This window comes from Rhineura floridana, chromosome 19, assembly GCF_030035675.1.
Source record: "Rhineura floridana isolate rRhiFlo1 chromosome 19, rRhiFlo1.hap2, whole genome shotgun sequence".
Lineage (NCBI taxonomy): Eukaryota > Metazoa > Chordata > Lepidosauria > Squamata > Rhineuridae > Rhineura > Rhineura floridana.
In genome coordinates, this window is record NC_084498.1 from 3,334,719 (window position 1) to 3,362,674 (window position 27,956).

Genomic DNA, 27,956 nt, shown 5'->3' on the forward strand with positions numbered 1-27,956 from the left:
TTTCTTTGAATTACATTTGCTTTGTTTGCTTTATTAAACGCTAGGGGAATGTATACATAAGCCCAGCTGATGCAACCACCTATACAACAATACCAGCTTTTTGTTGCACAGTGATGACCATATAAAGGGAGAATGCCAAATTGATACATGCCCCATTGGAATCAATAATATTTCTCTTTGGTCATACAAACCAAGTGTTAATTTAGTAAAAGCTAAATTATGGAAATTTTATACTTCTAGGGAAATCTGTGTTGTCTTTTCTGAAACGCATATATATATATATAAAATCTGATGTTGGTTGATGCATTACGGCCTGCAAATGCTCAGAAACCATTTTTTAAAAATTAACAAAATCACCAATGTATATAACAAATGTTTCCAAAGATTTTGTTCTAAACACGTTACGATTTTTTCACGTGGAATAAAGTACAGTTGGCACATTCATTTTAAAAAATAATTTAAAAAAAGATTGCTGAATTTAATTGTGGTGTTCTAGAATTCTGTTGGTTGTCCAGTTTGTTAACATGCAAAGCTGTCATGAGAGGAAAGTGATTCTCTGCATATGCTGTGATGAATGATGTTTGTATTCCTCAATGCTTGCCGAAAAAAAGAACACTTGAATGTCTCTACTGTGTTTCAATGTACAGTTTCTAAACTACACATGTGTTCATGCTGAAAATAATGACTTCTGTAAACAGAGCTTGTTGTACTATATTATTTCTCTCTTAATGAAGCAAAATTAGATAAGTTTGATTCCACACTGGATATTTTATGTTGAATAAATGAATAGTTTATACAATAATGAGTTCTGTGGGGGATTTATGAGTGCCCTAATGTGGACCATCTCTTTTTTGGTGGAAGAAGAGGATTAAATGTATTACCTGCCCATCACCAGTAGGTCCCAGGGCGGGTAACAACAATATAAAATATGTTACTCAAAACGGTTTAGAACAAATCAAAACAAACTACATTCACAACAAGAGAGTCCTCACAACTAGATTGCATGTATACACCATTTTCAGAAAGCCCATTTTTTAGATAATCTGACATGGATAGACTTGAACCACAGACCACCAAAAAGCTGGTCCCATTTTTAAGTGCAAGGGAAGGAGAGGGCCCTAGCACAATGGAGAGCCATGGTTCTGGGACTGTTGCCACATGCTCAGAGGTTGGCACGTGGTGGCTTGGCTAACTTCTTGTCTTCTAGGATCTTCCCAAATAAATTGGCTGCCTCCATGGCACAACCCCAATGGATGGTGATCCCAAAGCCTCCATGGCCATAGTTGTGAATCACCTAAGAGAGAAGGGAAAGGAATGACTAAAGCAGGCAAGCAGAGCTACTTCACCAAGGAAATAGCAAAAGCAGAGAAAGTCTATGTTACTTACTACGGCAATCCTTAAGATTGACCTAAGGGTCAATTATTATGCCATCCACCCATCAGAAGCACAGAACTGCATTCTTGACAACTTTACAGGATTTTTCTAGTTCAGTCCTATGCATCCTATATATTAATAGTGAACTCAGGTTGGTATTCAATGTTAGTCCTGATCAGAGTAGACCCACTGAAGTTAATGAACGTGACTAACACAGACCTAGCCTGAGCGTATATGAGATGCAATGCAAGTTCTGACCCCCACACACAATTAATTAACAATGATCATACAGAACATTGCCTACCTCCGACTGTGACATCCCATGGTAAACAGCCTCATGTTCTAATCGAACTTTTGGCCGTACTGGACGACAACCACTCCATTCATGTACAATGTTGGCTTTCTGGAAGCAGTAACATTCGATCAGTGTTGCATGGTTATTCTGAGCAGGCAAATAGATGGAAACTGGGAACAGCAATAGCACAGCAAACTACCTTGTGAGGCCTTTCCCTGTGGTTGAAGGTCCATAGCTCAGTGGTGACAAGCATGTTTCGCAGGTGGCATCTCTTGGTAAAGGATACCTGGCTACGGCAGGGATGGAAAACCTACGGCCCTCCAGATGGCCTCCCAGTACCATCAGACCCAGCTGGCATGACCAATGGCCAAGGTTGATCGGAGCTGGTGCCTACCAACATCTGGAGGTCCACAGGTTACCCATCCCTGGACTACAGGGTTGGGTGAGGCCCTTGTCTGAGAGTCTGGACAGCTGCTGCCAGTATGAGCAGATGCTGTTTGGCTAGAGTTAGGGTAGAAACACACTCCCTGTTCTGCTGGTTCCAATGTGCCTCCACCTCTCTCTTCTGAAAATGTGGGGCACACAACCCTAGTCAAACCCTGCTCCTTTTTACTGTAAAACCTGGAGGGATCAGTTTGAGGGCACTTTTTAAATTCAGCTTCAAAGAGATTTCTCAGCTGATGGGCAGATCAACCCATTCTCCCTCCAGGTGTGGCTCATGGAAACATGTTGATCTGGCGATTAGGGTGTTTGCAGCCTTAAGCAGATTCTGGGGAACTATCCGTTTGTTACATTAATGGCTTCAAATGGTAGGGTTTATAATGTGAATTGATATCTGACCATTTATTTTTTTACAATGAGCCATTGGAGCTGGAGGAGGCAACTTCCCCCAAGCTAAGGGGAGGGAGCAGATATGTGTGTGTGAACAAACTGCTGCAGATTTAGCTGAATGCTGGCAGCACCTTGCGGGGGCCTCTTTCATACGGGCTAGTAGACTTGCTGCCTGACAGGAGTGCCTGTCATTGCCCTCCACTTATTTGCACGAACACCTTAAGCCTCCAAAACTCTTTTAATCCAAAGGAAACTACGCCCAGGTAGTGCGCTGCTTGGAACTCCTCCCCATACAGGGAAGTGTTGGAGAGTGCAACAGTCTGTTCTGTCCTCACAGCAGCACTGACTGACCCATGCTGGTAGGTTTCAGCCGGTTGCTATACCTGGAGGCTAGGCAACAATTTGCAGCATCTCTGCCAAATTTGCTGGTGGTCCTGGGGGCTGTTCTCTTCACTCCAGTTTCCCAGCTGAAATATTCCCCCCAAGGTCACCATACTGCTCCTACAGCAAAAACAGAAAGAACAGGGAGGGGGAAATCAGCCCTAACCCAGGCTGGAAGAAATTGTACCACACAAGCAGGGCTGAGGGCCTGCATCCATTTCCATGTCCACACAAGTCTGTGGTTGGCTCCAGCCAAATGACCGTTTGCATTTGGTGCCAAGATTGTGTCCCTTCCCCTTCTGCCCGTGGGCGAAGTGATGGTTTGAATCTCACATGAGATCCTAGTGTGCATCACACCGCAGTCACCCCTGGAGTCCAACGTGACCAGGGTGTCAAAGGATGGAGAGACAGTTTTGGCCTGTAATCACCATTCTCAGTGTCGCCTGTGTGTGGCTTGCAATGGACAACATATCCTGAAATGGTCAAGCGAACAAGAGTTAAGAAATCACACATAGCTGTGTCTGTGTGTGTATATATACTTTTTAGCCAGAGGGCCACATTACCCTCACAGACAACCTGCCGGGGGGTGCATTCCAGTAGTGGGCGGAGCCAGAGGAAAAAGTGGGCGAGGCAACAGATGTACATTATTATACTGTCTTCCAGCCATGCAAAAACCAGACGTTTCTGCCCCCCACACCAAGCATCCTTTCCTCCAGGGAAGCAAGCAGCATGGCCACAGTCGAAGGACACATTCTAGCAGGCAAAAGCACTTGAGGAGGGGGCAAGCACAGCTGAGGGCTATGGCTTAGGAAAGGTCCTAAGCGCCAGAGGCCTGGAAGGCTGCATTGCCCTCCTGGTCCTGAGGTTCCCCAACCCTGATGAAAAGCACTGATTTGGGACCACCACACAGATTCTGCCAGCCTTCCCCAACCTGACACCCTCCAGATACTTTGCACTACAACTCCCATCAGCTTCAATCAGCTCACTGACCAGGGCTGATGGGAGTTGTACTAGAAAACCTCTGGAAAGCAGCAGAGTAGATTCTGTAGTCAAGTCATGTTTTCCTTACCCAGGTATGATATAAGGTGTCGAATAGATCTCAGACTCAGCATTGTGGGTGATGATGAAATGCTTCACCCAGGGGGCCTCGACCTAGAGAACCAAAACAAGCAGAGGCAACAGCAGGGGTAGGCACTGTATAGCCCTCATCTAGCCTGCAAAGCTGGTCCCAGGCGATGGTCTGAAGGCCCATGAGGCCAGCTCCCTGCTGAAGCTAAGCAGGGTCAGGTCTGGTCAGTGCCTGGATGGGAGACATTTCAGACACATAGCTCAGGCCCAATGAAAAGATGCTTCAGACAGACCCTGACCCAGGTGGCTACAAGCTGGATGCATCAAAAGGGCAACAAATGGTCCGTTATTGATTTTATTAGGAGTTTGTTTTCATGGGGCAGAGGGATGGTGGTCAACAGGTCCCAGGCTATGGTCTGAAGGCCCATGAGGCCAGCTCCCTGCTGAAGCTAAGCAGGGTCAGGTCTGGTCAGTGCCTGGATGGGAGACCGCCTGGGAACCATACGTAAGCCGCCTTGGGTTTCAACCATGAAAAGAAAGGCGGGATATAAATGAAATAAATAAAGCTGTTTCCAGTGGACGAGGCAGAAGAGGGGCCCTCACTCTATCTGCTTGTAAGCATCTCTTGCCATCTCAACACCTCTACGCCCATTCTGTCGTTTTCTACCTTTGCCTGTTGCCTCCCTCCAGACAGACTTTTCACTGTAAACTCTTTCAGGCAGTGACCTGTTTTTTCTTAGAGAAACTCACAGAAGCACCATGCACCCCACTGGTGCTCTGCAGAACAATAGCAGCAGCAGGAGTAATGATTATACACCCCCTTTCTTTATTTGCTGGCCGTAGTATGTGCACTCCTGTCACCAGGTGGATGCTTCTCCTCCCTGCAAACAAAAGGTGCACCCTGAAAACTGCTTGCACCTTGATGATTTGTCTTCAGACACTTCTGGTACCTAATGCAGAACAGGTTAATCCTCAGAGTAACTCCTCCCACCTAACTAGAGATGGGGAGAAATTTGATTCAGCTTGTGTTTGAAGTCGAATCTATCAAATTCATACTCTCCAAAATAATGTGAACTGAAACACAGCCGTCCTTCGAAATTCGCACTTATCCGAATTCTGCAACGCAGTTCGCCAACCAAGCAATGCTTACAAATATGCATACATAAAGGGAAAGGGTGCGGAAAATGAATATATTGGTGAAACTAAGATACAAAAATGCATTACTTAGGAGAAATTGCTTGCAAAAACTTTGTACACTAGTTAAAACTGCATACAAAAATGTATCTATTAGGAGAAATTCACACTAAAATGTTGAAGAATTTTAGTGAGGATTTAAAAATAAAAACTCACAAATTGCTGCAGAAATGTGGAGAACTGAATTTAAGGTTAGAAAAATGAGAAAATGAAACTGACAGATCCTTCCATCCCTACACCTAACCATGCAACTTCCTGTAGATGCTTCCTTGGCTTGAAAGAAATCAGGAGGCCTTGAACCAGAGACTTGGGCATTAAGGCTCCGGCATCTTAATCCATAAGACACCATGGCACAAGACCTTAAGAACATAAGAACATAAGAAGAGCCTGCTGGATCAGGCCAGTGGCCCATCTAGTCCAGCATCCTGTTCTCACAGTGGCCAACCAGGTGCCTGGGGGAAGCCCGCAAGCAGGACCCGAGTGCAAGAACACTCTCCCCTCCTGAGGCTTCCGGCAACTAGTTTTCAGAAGCATGCTGCCTCTGACTAGGGTGGCAGAGCGCAGCCATCACGGCTAGTAGCCATTGATAGCCCTGTCCTCCATGAATTTGTCTAATCTTCTTTTAAAGCCGTCCAAGCTGGTGGCCATTACTGCATCTTGTGGGAGCAAATTCCATAGTTTAACTATGCGCTGAGTAAAGAAGTACTTCCTTTTGTCTGTCCTGAATCTTCCAACATTCAGCTTCTTGGAATGTCCACGACTTCTAGTATTATGAGAGAGGGAGAAGAACTTTTCTCTATCCACTTTCTCAATGCCATGCATAATTTTATACACTTCTATCATGTCTCCTCTGACCCGCCTTTTCTCTAAACTAAAAAGCTCCAAATGCTGCAACCTTTCCTCGTAAGGGAGTCGCTCCATCCCCTTGATCATTCTGGTTGCCCTCTTCTGAACCTTTTCCAACTCTATAATATCCTTTTTGAGATGAGGCGACCAGAACTGTACACAGTATTCCAAATGCGGCCGCACCATAGATTTATACAACGGCATTATGATATCGGCTGTTTTATTTTCAATACCTTTCCTAATTATCGCTAGCATGGAATTTGCCTTTTTCACAGCTGCCGCACACTGGGTCGACATTTTCATCGTGCTGTCCACTACAACCCCGAGGTATCTCTCCTGGTCGGTCACCGCCAGTTCAGACCCCATGCACCTTGCAAGTGGAGGGACAGCTGTCTGAAACATAACTATTTGGCTGCATTGCCCAGAAGGGTGTATTGAAGCATTCAGCCCAGGAGGGATCAGGGGACCTGAGGAGCCCGATGAAGTTGTTGACTGTGGTCTGCCTCCTCAGTCTGTGCAATGTCACTGATGCGCTGGCCAACCAACCCCAACACAGCCCCATAGTAATACAAGTAAATGCGTGCCTCCTCAAACGTAGACAACTTCTCTCTTTGCACACAAGCCAAAATTGGGTCCTAGAACCTGGCCTCACCTTGATGATTTGTCCCCGTCCTGGGCGTAACTTGGGGTCAGGTTGAAGCTCCCCAGCGCGAAGCCCAGTACAGTTGATTATAACGTCCACACCTTGAGCCAACAGCTAGCAAAAGACAGATTTGTGATGTCACTCTCTCTGAGGCGGATGGGAGCTGGAGTCCAACAGCATCTGGAGGGCCACAGGTTAGCCACTCCTGCTCTCTGTCTTGCATACGGAAAATGGTTTGGAAAGTCCCTTCTGACTAGAGCGGCCTCCCCCAACACGGGCAGAAGGCCAGTGATTCTGTAGGCCAGAAACATCTAAGGGAGAGCACCAGGTCTAGAGTCTAGAACTGGCATCACCCCAGAACCCCCAGACATCTCTCTTGGCGTCTGCCATGGCTCCCTGCCTCTTAGAGGAGTTGCTAGGGGAGGGAATAGACGTTTTGACTGTTGTTTGGGGGGGGGCTGAGCATTGCCTGTTTTTCTTTTGCAAAATAGGTATTTTGGTGTGCCCACAACAGTTGCAGATTTCCAAATATGCTTCCAGGCCTAATAATGTTGGGGGCTCCTGGTCTAAAATATCACACCACCTTTGACTCTGTCTTCTAGCCACTCTAACCCCATATTGGAGAATTTCAGCTTTCTTTTATAAGCCTTTGTCAAAGATGCCAGAGCTCCAAAATGGCTTTTTACCAGCTATTGGTATATTTCTGTCTCTGTTTATTTAAGAAAATTTTGTCTCGCCTTTCTTCCATGAACTTTGAAGACCTCAGAATCTGAAGAATCTAGATGGCCACCCTCCGAGATTCTGGGGATGTAAAGGAAAACATGCAGGCAGGGGGAGTCCACCCAAGGCTTGATGAGAAGTTTTAAGCCTGCTCCCATCGTACAGTGTTCTGGCTAATCTGAGCAAAGGCACCGGGATGACTGACAGGCAATTGGGCCACTAGCATTTCATTTTTTAATTTTAGGAAAATTAATTGTTTTTCGCATTGTGTCACTTAATAAATTAAATATGGCTGATGTAAACATATCACATGCATGTTTATGTTTTGGCTGTTTTGTAGGGACTTTGAATGCTGTCTTTTAGCCTTCCCTTCCCCCACAATTCCTTGTTACACTCCTCTTCAAAATGCAGCCATATTTAAATCCTAACAGTAGATTCCACCACCCACTTCTGTCTCATCCTCTCCACAGTGGGTGGGGAAGAGAAGCATCTTTATCAATGCCTGTCTGCTGCAATACACTTAAATTCCCAACTAACCTCCTGGAAGGACTTGATTTTCCGATGGAAGAACTTGACTTTCTGCAGCTTTAACCTGTAAGACAAATGCTGTCTTGTAAACAACAGAGCATGCCAGTGAGCCTGATGGATAACATGCAAGCTGAATTCTGAGAGAGTTGACGTATTCCGAGGATCTCTCTAAGTGGGAGGCATCCCCCTTCCAAAAAAACCCCCAGCCCAATGGGGGTCTAAGCATGTTGGCTGACTTGGCATGGAATGCTAGCTGACTGTTGCAGGGGGAGGAACCCAGAAACCCCAGCAGAATGGCGGGTGGGAGGGGGTAAGGAATGGAATCCTGGAAGAGGGCATGGCTGGTTGGCCGGCTGGCTGGGACCCTCATCAGGATAACTGGCAAGACAGAAATGATATAAATAAATAAATAAATAAATAAATTCTGGAGGTCTCCACAGTGCAACTTTTTTGTTGCAGGTCCCACTAGTTTCATTAATTGACTTTTGATGGCATCCTTTCATTTCTAAGGATCTGAGAACAGGCTTCCTTGATCAGACCAAGAGTCCATCAAGCCCAGCATTCTGCACTTCCTGCAAGTCCACAAGCAGGGCATGAAATCAATAGCTTTCCCTGCTCTTCCCTGTCTCAGCGACTGGTGTTAGTCATCATGACTAATACTAAGCCACTGATTTGACTCCCTCATGAATTTGTCTAACCTCTTTTTAAAGACATCCAAGTTTGACTAATGGTTTGATCCCACAAGGCCAAGCTACTTTTACCAACTGGCTACTGGGTTATTGTTACAAATATAATATAAAATACTTAAGGGCTGAAGATCAGTGGGATTTAAACAGCTACTAAGCTAGCTTCTACTGTGGTGCTCACCTTTTAGTGGGGTAAGACTTGTCCTGATTGCGTTGTTGTATGAGCATTTTAAGAATTTTGCATCGGACATTGTTTTTAAAGTTTTTGGTTTTAAACTGATTTTATCTGTTTGCATTTTAACTTGTTAAGTCGCTTTGAGACTTTTTTTGTATAGAGCAACTAACAAATGAAAGTAATCATCATCATCAATTAATAATGCTGGGAAGGGCCATAGTTCAGTGGCAGAGCATCTCTTCTGCATGCAGAAGGCCCCAGGTTCAATCCCTGGCATCTTTAGGTAGGGCTGAGAGAGACCTCTGTCTGAAATAATGGGGAGTCCCTGCTAGTCAGTGTGGAAAATACTGAGCTAGATGGCTCAATAGTCTGACTCTGGATTAGGCACCTACCTTCTTATGTTGAAATGGACTAATCTGAAGTGTCGAATGTTGGCAGAACAGAGAGTAGAAGATAAAGGCTCAAAGATCATACACACCTGTTTGTAAGCCAGGGTAGATATCTTTTGCCTTCCAGCATCAAGGCTGTGTTAAACCAGCCATAGCTGAAATCAGGGAAAACAAAAGATAAGGATATGTAAGTGCACTACCAACAAAAATATTTGCATTATCTTGCAGGTTCTGCATAGGTTTTGAAGTGAAAGCAGGCAATCTAAAGTTTGCTGTTCTGTTTCCTGAACCACACCGGCTCTCGTACAGGGTCAGACCCAACTGTGCAAGTCAGCCATCATGAGACTGCTGCTACTCTAAAGGGATCACCAATGGACTACACTGTGCCATGCTGGTGTAAAGGAGTTTGGGACATAAAAGGAGTCCTGCTGCATAAAAGTAAAGGCCCACCCAGTCCAGCATCCTGTCCCCCAATGGTCAACGAGATGCTTCTGGGAAGCTCATGGGCAGGGCATGAGGGCAAATGCTCTCCTGATTTTGCTCCTCAGCAGCTGGTATCCAGCAGAATACTGCCTCTGCATCTGGAAGTTCCACAGAGCCACCATGATAAATAATCATTGACAGACCTCCCCTTCTTCATGGATATTCCAGATATCTCTCAATATAATGTATTCAATACAATATTTTGTACTTTACACTAGGGATGGGGGAGAATATCTGCTAAATCGGGTTTAGTATCGGATTTTGACTGGATCTGACAGTCCGCTGTCTTTTTGGACCGGCACTGATTTCTTGTGGAGGGCCGAGGCTGTAATTGGCATGGCTCCCCCCCCCCAACTTCCCCCCCATGATTGTATGTAATTATTTTCATAATTACAATCACTATTATCCATTAATTTCCATGGATTTACATAAGCATTTATGTTAAAAATTACATCGTTTTTTTCACCACCAAAAAACAACAATAGCGGGTTGTATCAGCACATGCAAAAGCAAGTGGGAACAAAAAGAAATTGCAGGTCGGGATTGAACGTTGGACTGTCAGAATACAAGCGGGTCGCACCTCGGCAGCAAACAGCATCCCTACTTTACGCACAGTAAATTTCAGTATAAATATCTGTATTTAGTTCACTGTAATTTATAATTCAGTACATTTCTGTGTATGTGTTTTTATGGTTACTTCTGCAATTAACATATTATTCAGCCAGCCATAACTATGTATTTTCCCCCTATTTTGTGTTACATATACAATTTGACATTTCAATCGCAGCTGTGTGCTTTGTAGCACTTATTATTCAGGTGCATCATACAACTGCTGCCCTTTGGGGGTGATTTTATACCTTTAACAGGGCAACTGGAATTTACCACACCGACTCCTCATTTTAATCCTACCTTAGATTGGCTCCTGACCCACCTAATAGGCAGAGCTTGGAAAAGTTACTTTTTTAAAACTACAACTCCCATCAGCCCCAGCCAGCATGGCCACTGGATTGGGCTGATGGGAGTTGTAGTTCAAAAAAAGTAACTTTTCCAAGCTCTGCTAATAGGCAGCGTCAGCCTTATCTCCTAAAGTAAACCATACCATCCAAAACCTAAAGGGAAGGGTGAATTGTACAATACCTGTAGCCAGGGAAGAGCTCAAGCTCTTTCTGTGACAAGGTCCTAAATCCCAAGACAATATTCTTCCATGATGGGTCCTGCAGAGAAGGAAGACCGGTCCGGCCCATTTTTAAGGTAACTGAGAAACAAGCCCGCAAGTGTAAAATGCTCTGGTCTTGAATTAGAGATCCAGGATGCTATTCAGTGCTAGGCCTACTCAGAGTAGACCCACTGAGGTTCAGACATGACTAATTTCTGTTCATTAATTTCAAAGAGTCTACTCTGAGTAAGACTTAGCTGAACACAACCCCAGTCAACTTACTCTCTGTGAAAACTGATAATTTCCCCCCAAAGGGAACCATTTACCAATGATTCCTGTAGTGGTAGTTGACACCACTTGTGGAGCAAGTCATTTACAAAATCACAATAGATTCCACTGACGAAGAGCTATTCCTCTGAGATGCATTTGTATTTATTCTCCTAAACTTGTTGGGATTGGGGTTTTTTTCTGCTTTGTGATGATGCAAAAAATAAACACATAAAGAACCAACTGGAACCAATTGGAAGCAAAAAGGAATATGCTGTATTCCAACACAAAAGTAAAAGTAAAAGAAGCTATAAATAATATGCTGTATTTTCTACCTTTTTGTAAAGTAAACCTAACTGAAACCTGTACAAACATACAATAACATGTATTCATTAATTAATTCAATGAATACAATTAATATTAATACATCATGAAATCAACGATGGCAAGGCATGTAATATAATTACAATAAACTTGGATCTCAAATTCTTACAAAATAGACATCCATGCTATTTAAGTCCATTTGCTGCTACTTCATACAGTGTTAGTTAAACTTTTTTAGAGCAACAACACATTGTCAAACAAATCCTTTATAATTTTCAGTGTATTGAAAAAGTGCATGGTTTAGGGAAACAATTAGTTGCACAATTAAAAAGGAAGGAAGTCAGGTATTATTTATGGATGAAGTACCAAATGGTGACATTCGTGAGCTTAATGTTCATTTGAAGCACAGCTTGGAAAGTTAATTTTTTGAACTACAACTCCCATCAGCCCCAGCCAGGATGGCCACTGGATTGGGCTGATGGGAGTTGTAGTTCAAAAAAGTAATTTTTCCAAGCTCTGATCTGAAGTCACAGGAATTGAAGTCATACGGTTAAATTGTTCATTAACTTTTTAAAAAAATGTTTGGTACTCAGAACTTATGCATAAGGAACTTCTGTACAAGAATATATGCTACTGACGAAGGCGGACTAAACCGAAACATGCTTGGCATTTCAAGGGCTCATAGAATTTCACTGAAGAATATTGATTATATTTTATTGATTGTGCTTTTTCATGCTTTTATATAGGTTGTTGATATATGACCCTTATTACAGTCTTATAGTTCATGGATTCAGCAATCTGAAGTTTCTAAACTGTAAAGGTTCTGGGAAGGTTGTACTTCCTAAGCTTGTACATTTTTGTATCCTTGTTTCTAGTTTTTGTATTTATGACAAGATCAGATTTTATTGTTATTGTATGCTTGTAATAAATATTGCAAATGCATTTTTTGGCATTATAGCCATTAGGTTTACTTTATAAAAAGGTGGAAAATACAGCATATGTATGAATTATAGCTTTCGTTACCTTAAATTTTGTGTTGTATGTTTTTGGTATACATTCAGATTTATTTTCTGTTCATTCTGGTTTATAATGTTGTACTCAAAACCTCAGTTTACTAGAAGGATCAACTATTCTTTGAGATAATTGCTCTAACACCCTTAAGATCAACTACTTACTGGAACTGGCTTTGTAAAGAGATTGTATCCAGATTGCAGAAATAACCCCATCTCCTCAGCTTCTGGTGAATTAACATGTTGGAGAAGATAATCAAAAGTCTCTTTATTCCAGAGTCTGTAATATTAAATAACATAGAGTCAGGCAATTCCATATATATATACACAAATAGCTCTAGAACTGCACTGGAAAATTTAGAGACAGTTGATGGTCTACCTGGAGATGTAGCTGGGATTTATGTCAGATTAGACAAATTTAAAACAGTGCAGAATATCACTGGACTTTAAAAGCTCTGCTTCAGATGAAGTGCTTCCAGATAATGAGGCATAACAGGCTTTGAATGGGATACTCAATGATCAATAACTGGTTTTGCTGGAGTAACTGCATATACTTGTAAGCACAAACCTCCTCTCGCCAAGTACTTCCTTATGCACAAAAACAGCATGGAAGAATCACCTAATACAATATCCCTCCCAAGATAGATATGCCAATAAAATGTCTCTCCCATAACAGCCCATGGTTCATTGTGACAGAAATGAGCCTAACCTTCCTGCCTCCGAAGGCTCACATTCTCCCCCTCTCCTCCTCCAGTGTGGCCACAAGGAGGAGTTTGGAAGTGTTTGCTTCTAATGTCAACTAACCACAGTTTAGCATTACATCCAAACTCTAAACTGTGGTTAATCTTAACTACCATTTGTTGAAACAAGCCAGATTCATAAACCAGGTTGCTTAGCCACAGTTTGCTGGCTTTGGGCAATGTGACAAGCCATGGTTAATCAAAAATTGAAGTCATCGCTTCCAGTTTTCTGGAAGGAGGGGAACACACAAACCTGGGGGGACAACAGGCTCATTTTCTTACCTTTGCACCCTGCCTTTCTTCCATCACGGAACTCAAGGTGGCGTCCTTATGGTTCCCAGGTGGTCACCTATCCAGGCACTGACCAGACTCAGATGCTTGTGTGTGTACACCATGGGGAAAATGACTCTTTCAAACTACTTTAATCTCCCTTAAAAATGGTATATTGTGTTCAGTTTAAAGCACCTTTGCTGCATGCCTGTCTAGGAACCTGTCTAGGCCTTCAAAGGAAGAAGATTCTGCCAAACACCTGAAGCAGCTTATTATATTGCTCAACTGCTCCTACCTTTAGGTAGTTGTTTCTTAATATTCATTTGAAATTTGCCTCTCTGCAGTTTAGTCCTCACTAAAGAAGCCATGCACGCAGTACAGAGATATTTAACCAACAAGGCTCAGCATCAAAGATGAGCTAATGCCATTTGAAAAGGCAGTCAAGAACATAACAGGAAAACAATATCTTAATTATCATGGAAACCAAAGCATCTGGTCTTACGTTTCTTGAGTGTTTCCCTTGTCGTACAGATATGGCTGCCAAAGGCCTGCTGCCCCATCGCTGGTGGTATGAGGAGTAAATTTGTCAGCATAGACCTCAATTTCCAGTGGCTGAACTATGGAATGATATCGGTCATGGACACAGAGGGCCGTGGACAGCCCGATGATGCCAGCTCCAATGACGGCTACCCGCATGGTGAATTGTCTCCTGAGGGTACAAAATAGTTACAGTCTTGCACAGGGGAGTAAATCCCAACAAACTTAGTATAACCCATTCCTGAGGGGGACATACTTGGGTTTGGGCTGTACCTATGAAGCACTTATACTATTGGTCTATTTATCTCAGTTTTGCCTGCTCAGACTGGTAGCAGCTCTCCAGAAAGAGCAGAAAGAGGCCTTTTCTATCACCTGCTACTTGATCCTTTTAAGAAGAGATGCCAAGGATTGAACATGCAATGCACAGGCTCTGAACTATGGTCCCTCCCCTGACACAAAGCTGTAGGAGTCTGGCCAAGAGTTGTATGTGGTTGTGGTTGGCGATCACTCGTGACTGAGTAAGATTGTCTTCCAAGATAATTTGGTTGGAAGACGCCTGTGCATGAATTTGTTTTATGTGGGGAGATGGGCGCACGACCATCAACACACAATCTTGACAGAAAAAGGCTTTGATCCAATGGCATGGGTACCACGACGATTGGAAGTCTTTTATCTGCTGCAGCCTTCATCCGCCTTCACAGCCATTGAGGACTTTCTTGGATCGTTCTTTGTCTGGTTCCTCTCCCTCGACCTTACCGCCATGGGTGACCCTGCTGGGAGCACATGACTCCCGACGGCATCGCTCACAGGGCTCATTGGAACACGCAAGCCCACTCACCCCTGCAAGGTGACGATCCAGCAAGGGGAGTTGTATGTACATATCTATGGCTCACTGTGTATATCCAATAGAAAATGTCTGAGTCAACAAGAAGTTTATTGCTCGTTAGCCGATCAAGCCATTCACATAGACAGGCAATAAAAACAACAGTAAAATAGGTACATATAAAATGCATTAAACCATACGTAAATAGGATTAAAATTATACCATTACAGCTGGTTGACATACATAAACATATTTTATCATCTGAAATGGTAAGCATCTTCTGCTTCCCCAAAGCCAATTTTACAAACTTCTCAGTCCTACATGACACATACTAATCTGTTCCAATCAATAGGAATAAAACTTTGCTTAACGGAGAGTTATTGCTAATCCCAGCAATAAGGGGCTCCAGGTAATGGATCCTCAGCTCTAAATACAAAGGGCATTCCTGTGTACCAGATCCTCTGCCTTTAGGCATCTGGGTGGACAATGTCCAGAGCTTGGAAAAGTGACTTTTTTGAACTACAACTCCCATCAGCCCCAGCCAGCATGGCCACTGGATTGGGCTGATGGGAGTTGTAGTTCAAAAAAGTCACTTTTCCAAGCTCTGGACTCACCTCCCCACACTGAGCATCATAAATATCCTTTCATGATATCCATCAGCTGTAAAGAACTCAGTCTGCATTTGGTCAAAACCCATCTTGACTCCTGTGAGCAGGTACGAAAGAAATATGGAGGCATATTTCCCAGGGAATGTCTGAATCAATAAAGAGCATCTGGAGGTTCAGAACTGACAAAAGGAAGCACCTCTTCTTCATATGATGCATTTTTTCACATGAGGAACTCACTGTTGGAAGTGTCCGGATGCAACTCAGTTTGCTGGTGGGTTTGCAAGGGGAAGAGTAGATAGAGAGGGGAAACTTCGAGCTTCCTAGACTGTTTTTCTGACCTAACCTATGCTAACCTTCCTTCAGGCACTAGACTGATACTCTTAGGGTTGCTGACTTCATTTCCTGCTCCTTCCTTTCTTCTTCTTCTTCGTCCTATCTTGGGAGAGGAGACGCTTCCCCCCCTTTGTCCATCTCCTACAAAGATGAAAGAGCAAGCAGACTTCTTTGTACCTCCAACTTTAGTTAACAAGAACTAGGATCTTTCCTTTCATAAATGTTTTTCCTTTAATAAATGTCAATTTATTGTTTTCTTAAAGCCAAAGTTTCAGTGTGATTGTATCCAAAGTAAAGTGTGCTTCTTCAAAAGGACTCCTGTTACGGTTCAGCTCCTGCTTGCATTCAACTCCATTGCTAACCATTCACAACCTCAGCTGGTGTTGATGGCCTCCGAATTAGATGATTTAAGTCATGTTTCTGGAGGGGAGGGCTTGCAATGGCTGTTAGCTACAATCAAATAATGGAAGCTCAACAGTCAGTAGAGCACCACGCCAAGCAAGAGAGGATGATGCTTGTGAGCATCCCAGGGGCATCTCGCTGGACAGTTGGAGACATCAGAGCTTGGAAAAGTTACTTTTTTGAACTACAACTCCCATCAGCCAAATCCAGTGGCCATGCTGGCTGGGGCTGATGGGAGTTGTAGTTCAAAAAAGTAACTTTTCCAAGCTCTGGAGACAATGTTCTGGATTAGATGAGCTATCCAGGATGGGCTAGGGAGTTGTGTTCATTACTCTGCAGAATAGTAACATTCTATAGAGGGGATTGGGGATACACAAAACCCCATTGGCTGGCATGTCTCGAGGTCAGCATGTCATACTCTCACGGTTCCATCCACCAGACAAGCCTGGCGCATCCTCTAGCCGTGGCCACTCCAGCTAGCAGCTAACAATAGATCCCTCTGTGGCCCGGAATGCTTATATAAAAGGGCTGGTTTACAATTCTCAAAACTCTGCATCCTCTGGCCAGAAAACTTGGCTTCCCTCACTGCAGGGTCTTGAATTGCTGTTCTATTATCACAGGAGTTTCTTTCAGAGAAAGGCAATAGAAGAAAGGAACCCTGGAAATAACAGAAATAACAGAAAAGCTTATTGCCAGAAACAACAAAATGTGAGGGTTTTTTTGGCTATGCTAGCTGGCTTTAAAAAACCAAACCCAGCTTCCTTCCACAGCTTCATCTGGCCATTGGCTGTTGCGCTGCAGCCAACTCAGAAGGGACAGGAAGGGGGGAGGCATGAGTTTCAGGCGCCTCCGCAGCCAGAAGAAGCAGAGTTGCGGATTGTTGTGTCTGAGCAGGATCGTGCGGGAGGGGGGCAGCCTGCTCTCCAGCCAGTTCCCACGAGTAACGCCCTTTCTGAGGAGCCGAGCGCACCGCCCCCAGTTGATGCAGAGGACTTGTGGGGGGAAGCTTCAGAGTCAGTGCCAGCTCCTCCTTTAGCAAGCAGTTCCCAGGAGGATTCCAGTGTGGCACCGCCCCCTGACCTCGAGCCCGTTGCTTGGGAGCAGGTGTCTTCAGATGAGCTGTTGGATGCGCGCCCCCTGTCTCCTCGTTCCCGTCGCCGCGAGAAACGGACGGGGCAAAGACAGGAATTACGAAGGAGTCAGAGATTACATTCGAAAACATTTCCTATATAAGCCTGCCGCTCCCAGTGGGGGGTCGTTGATTCAACTTCCTTCACACGCTGCAGAGCATGTCTATTATTTATTTTATTTATTTTTTATTTTATTCAATTTCTATACCGCCCCATAGCCGAAGCTCTCTGGGCAGTTCACAACAGTAAAACTTCAATATACAATAAGCACAAAGAAAACTATTTAAACATACTAAACTACAAAAATACTAGTATACTAAAATGCTAAATTAAAATGTTAAAAATGTTAAAATGCCTGGGAGAAGAGGAAGGTTTTAACCTGGCGCCGAAAAGATAGTAATGTTGGCGCCAGGCATACCTCAACAGGGAGATCGTTCCACAGTTCGGGGGCCACCACTGAGAAGGCCCTTTTTCTTGTTGCCATCCTCCGAGCTTCCCTCTGAGTAGGCACCCAGAGGAGGGCCTTCGATGTTGAACGAAGTGTACGGGTAGGTTCATATCGGGAGAGGCGTTCCAATAGGTATTGTGTCCCAAGCCGTGTAAGGCTTTATAGGTTAAAACCAGCACCTTGAATCGAGCCCGGAAACATATAGGCAGCTAGTGCAAGCGGGCCAGAATTGGTGTTATATGTTCGGACCGCCTGGTCCCTGTTAACAATCTGGCCGCTGCATTTTGCACGAGCTGCAGTTTCCGAACCGTCTTCAAGGCAGCCCCACGTAGAGCGCATTACAGTAATCTAGTCTAGAGTATAGTTAGGGAATCTAGTGAGTTAGCGTAGGGTTTCCTATGAAGCGCAATGCCTTTTATGTATCCATTACTCTAATAAAATGAGATTTACTTGCACACACACTCCAGCCTCATTCTTTCGGCTCTGGACGGGACAGATTGACTCAACCACCATCCCTACTTGAACCTGTTCCCATGGCGGATGACATGGACCAGAACAGAGCAAGAGGGGGAGTACCTATCACCATGGAAGCTTTGTATGCCGAGATCCAGAACCTCCGAGTGACTACGCAAGCCCTACAAGCCGAGAACCAAAACCTCAGAGCCGCAACGCAAGCCTTGCAAGTGGATAACCAGAATCTCCATGCCTTGGTTGCCCAAGTCCAGGCTGCGCCTCCCGGGGCGGCAGCCCCTGTGAAGTCTCCAGTGGGGCTCCCCATGCGATACGGGGGCCAGAGTGAACAGTTTGCCACGTTTCTAGCCCAATGTGAGTTGTACATTCAAGTGCGCAGAGCTGAGTTCCCAACTGATGACGCAAAGGTGGTGTTCATCATCAGTTTATTGGAAGGGGAAGCGGCAAAATGGGCCACCCCGTATTTGATTCGCAACAACCAGATATTGCGCCAGTTTGACGCCTTCAAGAATGCGATGGGGGACATGTTCCAAGACCCCCAGAGGAAGGAGACGGTTGCCCGCCAGTTAGGGACCCTGAGACAGGGAAGGGAGTCTGTAGGGCAATACACGAATGCTTTTCGTGTTTTGTCTCAGGAGACGGAGTACAATGACCCAGCCTTGATGTACTTCTACAGAAATGGACAGAGTCCAGAAGTGTTGGATGAACTGGCGTGCTCCACACACCCCGACTCACTGAGGGGTTTGATTCAACTGAGTTTGCAGATAGACAGCCGCTTAGAAGGAAGAAAGTTGGAGCCAAGAATGGAGCTTTCACGGAGTCAGGTTGCTGCTCCGCTGCCCTGTGCGCGCCCCGTGCCCAATCCTGGCATCCCTACTGTCTCGGGAGAGGAGACCATGCAGATTGGGGGGGTAGACCGCGATTGACAGAGGAGGAGAGGGAAAGACGCCGGAGAGAAGGACTGTGTCTCTATTGCGGAAAGTCTGGACACCTCGCCAGAAATTGTGCAGCCAAAACCGGAAGATTCCAGCCGCCGGAAAACTTCACATCCCAGCTCTCGTAGAGGCTAGAGAGTTGGGGGGTGCTACAGACACTGAGCCTCCGTTACGACCCCTTCCCTCCCAAGGGGCCCTTCTGTTGCCCATTCGCATCACCCTATCCTCAGGCGAGAGCTTCTCAGCCAAGGCTATGATCGACAGTGGAGCATCTTCTTGTTTCATAGACCGAGAGTTGGCGCTACACCACGCTATTCCCACAAGAGAACTGAGTCAGCCATTGGCAGTGGAAACTATAGATGGCCGGCCTCTGAAGTCTGGGGGGGTGACTCGGGTGACTGAGTCCGTGGAAGTGAAGGTCCCTGGGCATCGGGAAGACCTGTCGTTCTATGTGGCATCCTTGCCGCGTCTCCCAGTGGTGTTGGGTATGCCTTGGCTGGTTAGGCACAACCCCACAATCTTTCGGGATGAAGCTGTGGTGGTTTTTACCTCCAAGTACTGCCATCAACATTGTCAGCCTGAAGAGGAGCCACAGGTGTTGGCAGGGGCGTCTCCCCCAAGGGAGATAACTTTGCCCACCAAGTATGGGAGTTTTCGGGACGTCTTTGATAAAATGAAAGTGGAGCAACTCCCTCCTCACCGGCCCTATGATTGTGCCATTGATTTGGTGCCTGGGGCATGCATCCCCGCCGGGCGGATCTACTCTCTATCTGAACCAGAGTTATTTATTATTTTATTTATTTATTTAGTTTAATTTATATACCGCCCTAAGCCCGAAGGCTCTCTGTGCGGTGTACAAAAAGATAAAAACAAGCACAATATATAAATACAATAAATCAAAAAAACAAAACAAACAAACAATAACGAACCAAACAACATCCAAAATACAGAAATGCTGTTTAAAATACACTTTAAAATGCCTGGGAGTATAAAAAGGTTTTCACCTGGCGCCGAAAAGATAGTAGCGTCGGCGCCAGGCGCACCTCATCAGGGAGACTGTTCCACAGTTCGGGGGCCACTACCAAAAAGGCCCTGGTTCTAGTCATCACCCTCCGAGCCTCTCGATGGGATGGTACTCGGAGGAGGGCCTTAGATGTTGAGCGTAGTGTACGGGTAGGTTCATATCGGGAGAGGCATTCCACCAGGTATTGCGGTCCCATGCCGTGTAGGGCTTTATAGGTCAAAACCAGCACTTTGAATCTAGCCCGGAAACAATTAGGAAGCCAGTGCAGACGGGCCAGAACAGGTGTTATATGAGCGGACCTTCTGGTCCGCGTCAACAATCTGGCCGCTGCATTCTGGACTAGCTGAAGCTTCCGAACAGTCTTCAAGGGCAGCCCCACGTAGAGCGCGTTACAGTAGTCCAATCTAGAAGTTACCAGAGCATGAACAACTGAAGTGAGGTCATCACTGTCCAGATAGGGACGTAGCTGGGCTACCAATCGAAGATGGTAAAAAGCATTCCGTGCCACCGAGGCCACCTGGGCCTCAAGAGACAGGGAAGGATCGAAAAGAACTCCCAAGCTACTAACCTGTTCCTTCAAGGGGAGTGTAACCCCATCAAGAACAGGATGAACATCCACCATCTGAGCAGAGAAGGCACTCACCAACAGCGTCTCAGTCTTGTCTGGATTGAGCTTCAGTCTGTTAGCTCCCATCCAGTCCATTATCGCGGCCAGGCAACGGTTTAGCACGTTAACAGCCTCACCTGAGGAAGATGAAAAGGAGAAATAGAGCTGCGTGTCATCAGCATACTGATGACAACGCACCCCAAAACTCCTGATGACCGCACCCAGCAGCTTCATGTAGATGTTGAAAAGCATGGGGGACAGTACCGATCCCTGTGGGACTCCACAATGGAGAGTCCAGGGTATCGAGCAATGTTCCCCAAGCACTACCTTCTGGTGACGACCCACCAAGTAGGAGCGGAGCCACTGCCAAGCAGTACCCCCAACTCCCAACTCCGTGAGTCTTCCCAGAAGGATACCATGGTTGATGGTATCAAAAGCAGCTGAGAGATCAAGGAGAATCAACAGAGTCACACTCCCCCTGTCCCTCTCCCGACAAAGGTCATCGTACAGGGCGACCAAGGCTGTTTCGGTGCCAAAACCGGGCCTAAAACCGGATTGAAATGGATCAAGATAATCAGTGTCATCCAAGAGCCCCTGGAGCTGGCCGGCAACCACCCATTCCAGTACCTTGCCCAAGAACGGAACATTCGCCACAGGTCTATAGTTGTTCAGGTTATCTGGCAGCGTTAAGGTAGTTTCTGGACACCAATTTGAAGAAAGGCTTCATTCGCGCTTCACAGTCCCCAGCTGGTGCACCCCTGCTGTTTGTGAAGAAAAAAAGGGGGGGAGCTCCATCCCTGTAATGATTATCTAGCCCTAAACCAGCTCACTATCCCCAATAGTTACCCGCTGCCGCTCATTAGGGAAATGTTGGAGAGGTTGCGTTCTGCCAAAATTTTCACGAAACTGGACTTGAGAGGAGCTTACAACTTGGTGAGGATTAAGGCAGGTCATGAATGGAAGACTGCATTTAAGACCCATTACGGTCAGTTTGAGTATTTGGTGATGCCATACGGGTTGTCGGGAGCACCTGGAGTCTTCCAAAATTTTATGAATGACATCTTTCGGGACTTTGTGGACCACTTTATGATAGTGTATTTGGATGATATCCTGATTTATTCGAATACTCCCAAGGAACACGACTCGCATGTGCATGCAGTGCTGCAGAAGTTACGGGAACACTGTCTTTATGCGAAGCTGGAAAAGTGTGGGTTTGACCTAACCATGTTGGACTTTCTGGGGTATCGGATCTCTCCAGCAGGAGTAGAAATGGACCCAGAAAAAGTTCGTTGTGTACTCATGTGGCAACCCCCCAAGACCAAGAAGGATTTGCAACGCTTCTTGGGCTTTGCAAATTACTACCATCGTTTCATAGCCAACTACTCCCATCAGACCGCACCGCTCACGGATTGCCTGAAGGGCTCAGGACCTTTCCAATGGACAGAAGCTGCACAAGAGGCTTTCGAGAGCCTGAAGCGAAGGTTTGCTAACGAACCCATACTACAGCATACCGACCCGGCGCTCCCTTTTGTGGTAGAGACAGATGCATCGGACGTCCCGATTGGAGGGGTTCTTTTGCAACCGGCCCAGAAAGGGGGAGAACTGATGCCTTGTGCCTACTTTTCCGGAAAGTTAACCGACTCTGAACAAAACTACACTGTGTGGGAAAAGGAGCTATTAGCCATTAGAGATGCCTTTGAAGCCTGGAGACACCATCTGGAAGGGGTGCAGCATGAAATTGAGGTGCACACGGACCATCGTAATCTAGAGAGTCTTCATACCGCCTGTAAACTCAATCAGAGGCAAGTGCGCTAGGCTCAGTTCTTCGCACGGTTCCATTTCAAAATTCATTATATCTCCCAAGCACAGAATAAGCAGGCTGATGCCCTCTCAAGGAAGCCAGAATTTCTGAGGGATCCCACCCCAAGACCGTTACAGTACATAATCCCTCCCGAGCAGCGAGTAGTAGGGGCCTGCCAAGATTCTTGGGAAGATGAAGTGCGTGAAGCGCAACAACAGGACCCTTTCGTGCAGGAGCAGCGGGTCGAAGAGGGCGCATCACCCCAGGCAGAACAGAAGGACCTTATATGGAAGGATGGCATACTGCACCATCAGGAAGCTGTTTATGTGCCCCCCGGAGAACTGCGAGTGAGGGTACTACGTCAGTGCCATGACGCCCCCACGGCAGGCCACTTTGGGGTTTTTAAGACCATTCAAGCTGTCACTCGGGAGTTCTGGTGGCCCAAGGTGAAGAAGGACGTAGAGCATTACGTTCACTCTTGCCCCACTTGCATGAGGGCTAAACATGCCACTGGGAAGCCACCGGGGCTACTGGAACCCCTTCCTACTCCAGGAGGACCTTGGCGAATGATTACTATGGATTTTATAACAGACCTTCCACCTTTGCAAGGGAAAACCACAGTTTTGGTGGTCGTTGATGCCTTCTTGAAAATGGCTCACTTCATTCCATGCGCAGGGCTCCCAAGCGCTCAAGACACTGCCAAGTTGTACGTGCAAAATGTGTATCGGCTGCACGGTCTGCCAGACAGCCTGGCTTCCGATCGGGGCACACAATTCACCTCGCGTTTTTGGCAAGCGTTGTGGAAGTTGCTGCAAAGTGAACTGAGACTGTCGTCTGCCCATCATCCCCAAACGGATGGGCAGTCCGAGAGGGTCAACGCAGTGTTGCAACAATATTTACGTTGTTTTGTGGGGTATCAGCAGGACAACTGGATGTCCTACCTGCATTTAGCAGAATTTGCCTATAATAATGCTGTGCATTCGCACATGCAACAGACTCCTTTCTTTGCCAATTTTGGCTACCACTCCCGAGCGTTCCCTGCCCCAAAGGACAGTCTCTCAGTCCCAGCCACTGAGGATTACTTGCAGGAACTCCACGCTATGCAACAGCTACTCCAAGAGCAAATAGAACAGGCCAAAGCGGATTACAAACGCGCAGCTGACCAGCATCAGAGAGAGGGGGACCTCATACGAGTGGGAGACCAGGTCTGGATCTCTACATGTTTCCTAGCTATGCCTGGCCGGTGTCGTAAACTGCAGGATCGGTGTGTAGGGCCCTTCGAGGTGGAGGCTCAGATTAACCCCGTGGCTTACAGACTAAAATTGCCGCCCACCTTCAAGATGCACCCAGTCTTCCACAGGGCATTGTTGACCAAGGACGCTGCCCCCGACCCTCACCGTCCGCGAGTGGAGCCCGCATCGCCATTGTTGGTAGAGGGGGAGGAGGAATACGAAGTAGAACAGATTTTGGACTCGCGAAAACGCCGAAGGCATCTTCAGTACCTGATCCATTGGAAGGGGTATGATCCAACTGAACGTTTCTGGGAAACAGAGGAGAATGTGCACGCTCCGACTTTGGTGAGAGAATTCCATGAGGCTTATCCAGAGAAACCTAGACCTCAGGGGTGGGAAGGGTTAAAGCATGGAGGGGGGGATGATGTTGCGCTGCAGCCAACTCAGAAGGGACAGGAAGGGGGGAGGCATGAGTTTCAGGCGCCTCCGCAGCCAGAAGAAGCAGAGTTGGGGATTGTTGTGTCTGAGCAGGATCGTGCGGGAGGGGGGCAGCCAGCTCTCCAGCCAGTTCCCACGAGTAACGCCCTTTCCGAGGAGCCGAGCGCACCGCCCCCAGTTGATGCAGAGGACTTGTGGGGGGAAGCTTCAGAGTCAGTGCCAGCTCCTCCTTTAGCAAGCAGTTCCCAGGAGGATTCCAGTGTGGCACCGCCCCCTGACCTCAAGCCCGTTGCTCGGGAGCAGGTGTCTTCAGTTGAGCTGTTGGATGCGCACCCCCTGTCTCCTCGTTCCCGTCGCCGCGAGAAACGGACGGGGCAGAGACAGGAATTACGAAGGGGTCAGAGATTACGTTCGAAAACATTTCCTATATAAGCCTGCCGCTCCCAGTGGGGTCGTTGAGTCAACTTCCTTCACATGCTGCAGAGCATGTCTAGAGTATAGTTAAGGACTCTAGTGAGTTAGCGTAGGGTTTCCTATGAAGCGCAATGCTTTTGATGTATCCATTACTCTAATAAAACGAGATTTACTTGCACACACACTCCAGCCTCATTCTTTCGGCTCTGGACGGGACATTGGCTGGGATGGTCAATAATTAATTTATTGATTGTACCTGTCCATTTTTAATCACTGTTCTGTCTATCTTTCAAAGCAGACCTACACCTTTCCTCTTTGTACTGAATTCCAACGTTACCAAAAATATTCATAGTTGATGGTTCTGTGATTGCAGTTTTTAAATAAATAAATAAATAATTGCACCTTTGTGAGATGTACATTTTACTATCTTATGAGCTTTGGCTAGGCCAGGCATTTTATCAGGTCTTGGAAAGAATAAGGTTGGGTGGTGCCTGCATGCTCTCTGTTCATGGCGTACTGCAACCTGGTGGCATAGATCTGTGGTACGCCATGGAAGAAGAGCATTTCAAGAGGGAAGGGTCCCAGTATAATCGATTTTGTCCCCCATGCTTTTTAACATCTACATGCAGCCTCTGGGTGCCGTCATCAGGAGTTTTGGAGTGCGTTGCCACCAGTACGCTGATGACACACAGCTCTATTTCTCCTTTTCATCTTCTACAGGTGAGTCTGTGGATGTGCTGAATCATTGCCTGACCGCGATAATGGACTGGATGAGAGCTAATAAACTGAGACAATCCAGACAAGACTGAGACACTGTTGGTGAGTGCCTCCCCTGCCCAGATGGTGGATGTTCACCCTGTTCTAGATGGGGTCACACTCCCCTTGAAGGAACAGGTTCGTAGTCTGGGAGTTCTTTTCGATCCTTCCTTGTCTCTTGAGGCGCAAGTGGCCTCGGTGGCAAGGAATGCGTTCTACCACCTTCGGTTGGTAGCCCAGCTACGCCCCTATCTGGACAGGGATGACCTCGCCTCAGTTGTTCATGCTCTGGTAACTTCTAGGCTGGATTACTGTAATGCGCTCTACGTAGGGCTGCCCTTGAAGACAGTTCGGAAGCTTCAGCTAGTGCAAAACGCAGCAGCCAGACTGCTGATGAGGACCAGCCGGTCAGCACATATAACACCTGTTCTGGCCCGTTTGCACTGGCTACCTATTTGTTTCCGAGCCAGATTCAAGGTGCTGGTTTTGACCTATAAAGCCTTACATGGCGTGGGACCGCAATATCTTGTGGAACGCCTCTCCCGCTATGAACCTACCCGGTCACTTCGCTCAGCATCTAAGGCCCTCCTCCGGGTACCAACCCATCGAGAAGCCCGGAGGACAGTTACTCGATCTAGGGCCTTTTCTGTAGTGGCCCCCGAACTGTGGAACAGCCTCCCCGAAGAAGTACGCCTGGCGCCTACGCTTCTATCTTTTCGGCGCCAGGTTAAGACCTGGCTATGCTCCCAGGCATTTTAAGCGTTTATGTTATAATTTAAATTTTTTCTTTTTTCTTTTTTTTCTTTAGTTGCTGCTTGTGTTTATTGTTTGTTGTCTGATTTTATTGTTGATATTTTGTATTTTAACCTTTTTGTACACCGCCCAGAGAGCCACTCGCTATGGGCGGTCTATAAATGAAACAAATAAATAATAAATAAATAAATAATACAATCCCGGAAGATTACTGTGGGAGGCTCAGAGCAAACTCTGGCTTCTGGGTCTGCACACCTAGGGGAAACTGCCATTCAGAGATGGCAGGAACAGAACCTCAACAGTTCCACAGGCACCTCCAGTTGAAAGGAATAGGTAGCCTGCAATGGGGGAATCTCTTCTCTGCTTGAGATCCTGGAATGCTCCTGCCCTTCGGATCAGACAATGCAAGCCTAGCTGTTCAGTGATTTCTGTATTATCTGGTTTTTGTAAGCCACCTTGGAAGCTTCACTGCAGGGCGGTATATAATTTTTTAAAAAAAATAAACAGTAATCGCTGGACAAAAATCTGACCTGGTACAAGGCAGTGTCTTGTATTACCCTCCTCCCTCCCCCAATTCCTGTCCTTGGTCAATCATTGTGCCTCTTGTTGCTTTTTGTACATGCCTTGATGCCGTATTACAGCTTCTTGTTGCCAGCAGGGTCCTTAATCTCTCGCAGTTAAACTTCCCTGTGGAAAGAAAGAAGGATTCATTTTCTCTGCTGCAGCCTTCGTCAACCTGGTGCCTTCCATATGTTTGGGACTACAACCGTCATCATCCCCAGCATAGGAGTTGTGGTCAAAACATCTGGAGGGCACCAAGTTGGGGAAGGCTGCTCAACTGTCTACGTATCTAAACGTATGCACGTGAAAAGCAAGTTCAGTGCATAGCCTGCCATTTCCCATGCTGCAGCTGCTAAGGTGTATTTTGAACTATTGGTAATGCACTGCAGGTCAATTCATGGATTTTCTAGTATCTCAAAGAACACACACAGGGGGATGTCCCCTGTCTGAAACTCTGGAAAGTTGCTGCCAGTCCATGTAGACAATACGTCGTTAGTCTGACTCGGGATAAGGCAGCTGCCTCTGTTCACCCTCGTGTTTCTTTTAAGTTAACAGAAAAGAGGTTAGCATAGTGCAAATGAATACAGCATTCAAGAAAGTAGGGCCTCCTTTAGCGTGTGATAGTTGGATGTCTCCAAGCCGTTTTCTCTGGAGTGAAACTATGGATATTATAAGCGTTGCCGTATTTCGATCAGTGAAATGCTAAGGATATGCTGATATTATCACCCAGATACCCTCTGTATTTCAAGCCTTTAGAGGAAACTTGCCATACACTGTCAAGTCTCTCTACAACCAGGAAAAATCAGGCTTTTAAATAAATTTTATACAATGGAAGTTACAATCCTGTGAAGTTAACATGTCTGTATTAGAAGCCATATTTCACCAATTTGCAGCTGCCCAGGAGATACCTGAATACAAAAAGCCTGTTTTCAATTCCTTTCAGTCTAGTTATTTGCCCAATTCCTCCTGCTGTCGGGCCAATTTGCTCAAAGGGCGGAATTCAGAAACAGCCAAAGAAAGCAATGTTTTCTAAAAGCACACAGCAACCAGCAGGCAAGGCACATTTAACAAGAGCAAGCCAAAAGAAAGCAAAACAAATAAACGTTACCCTCTTGCTGGCAACCCCCCTTCCAGAAGTGCTCTTCCACTCTATGTTTAGCCCAAGTTGTAGGCACGGAGACATGCACTCTCCAGGACGAGTCCTCCGGAGAATAACTTGCAAGGAGATCAGCCACAAATGTCCTTTCACACTCAAAGTTCCCTGTAGATGGGACGCTGTGGATAAAGAGCTGGACTTTAACCC

The 27,956-nt window shown here is 46.1% G+C and overlaps 1 protein-coding gene across 2 annotated transcripts; it reads right to left on the bottom strand.

The window, feature by feature from the left end:
• DAO (D-amino acid oxidase) lies at nt 1-27,956 on the bottom strand. Of its 2 annotated transcripts, XM_061603101.1 has the most exons (12): nt 27,762-27,956; nt 26,716-26,779; nt 13,883-14,089; nt 12,536-12,650; nt 10,751-10,827; nt 9,220-9,285; nt 7,890-7,944; nt 6,642-6,746; nt 3,951-4,033; nt 2,884-3,001; nt 1,679-1,777; nt 1-1,294 (listed from the first exon to the last, which is right to left on the bottom strand). In XM_061603101.1, exons 3-12 carry the CDS (start codon nt 14,074-14,076, stop codon nt 1,163-1,165), a joined length of 1,044 nt encoding a protein of 347 aa, XP_061459085.1. In that variant the 5' UTR covers nt 14,077-14,089; nt 26,716-26,779; nt 27,762-27,956; the 3' UTR covers nt 1-1,162. The 2 variants fall into 2 exon arrangements, with proteins under 2 accessions (XP_061459085.1, XP_061459086.1); XM_061603102.1 differs by lacking the exon at nt 26,716-26,779.

Excerpts from the sequence above, each read along its gene's own strand:
- DAO (XM_061603102.1), bottom strand. The coding sequence starts at position 14,076 with ATGCGGGTAGCCGTCATTGGAGCTGGCATCATCGGGCTGTCCACGGCC. Across the intron at positions 12,651-13,882 it reads AAGGGAAACACTCAAGAAAC|ACTCTGGAATAAAGAGACTT; the intron begins GTAAGACCAGAT and ends TTAATATTACAG. Across the intron at positions 3,002-3,950 it reads ACACCTTATATCATACCTGG|GAGCAGTATGGTGACCTTGG; the intron begins GTAAGGAAAACA and ends TTTTTGCTGTAG.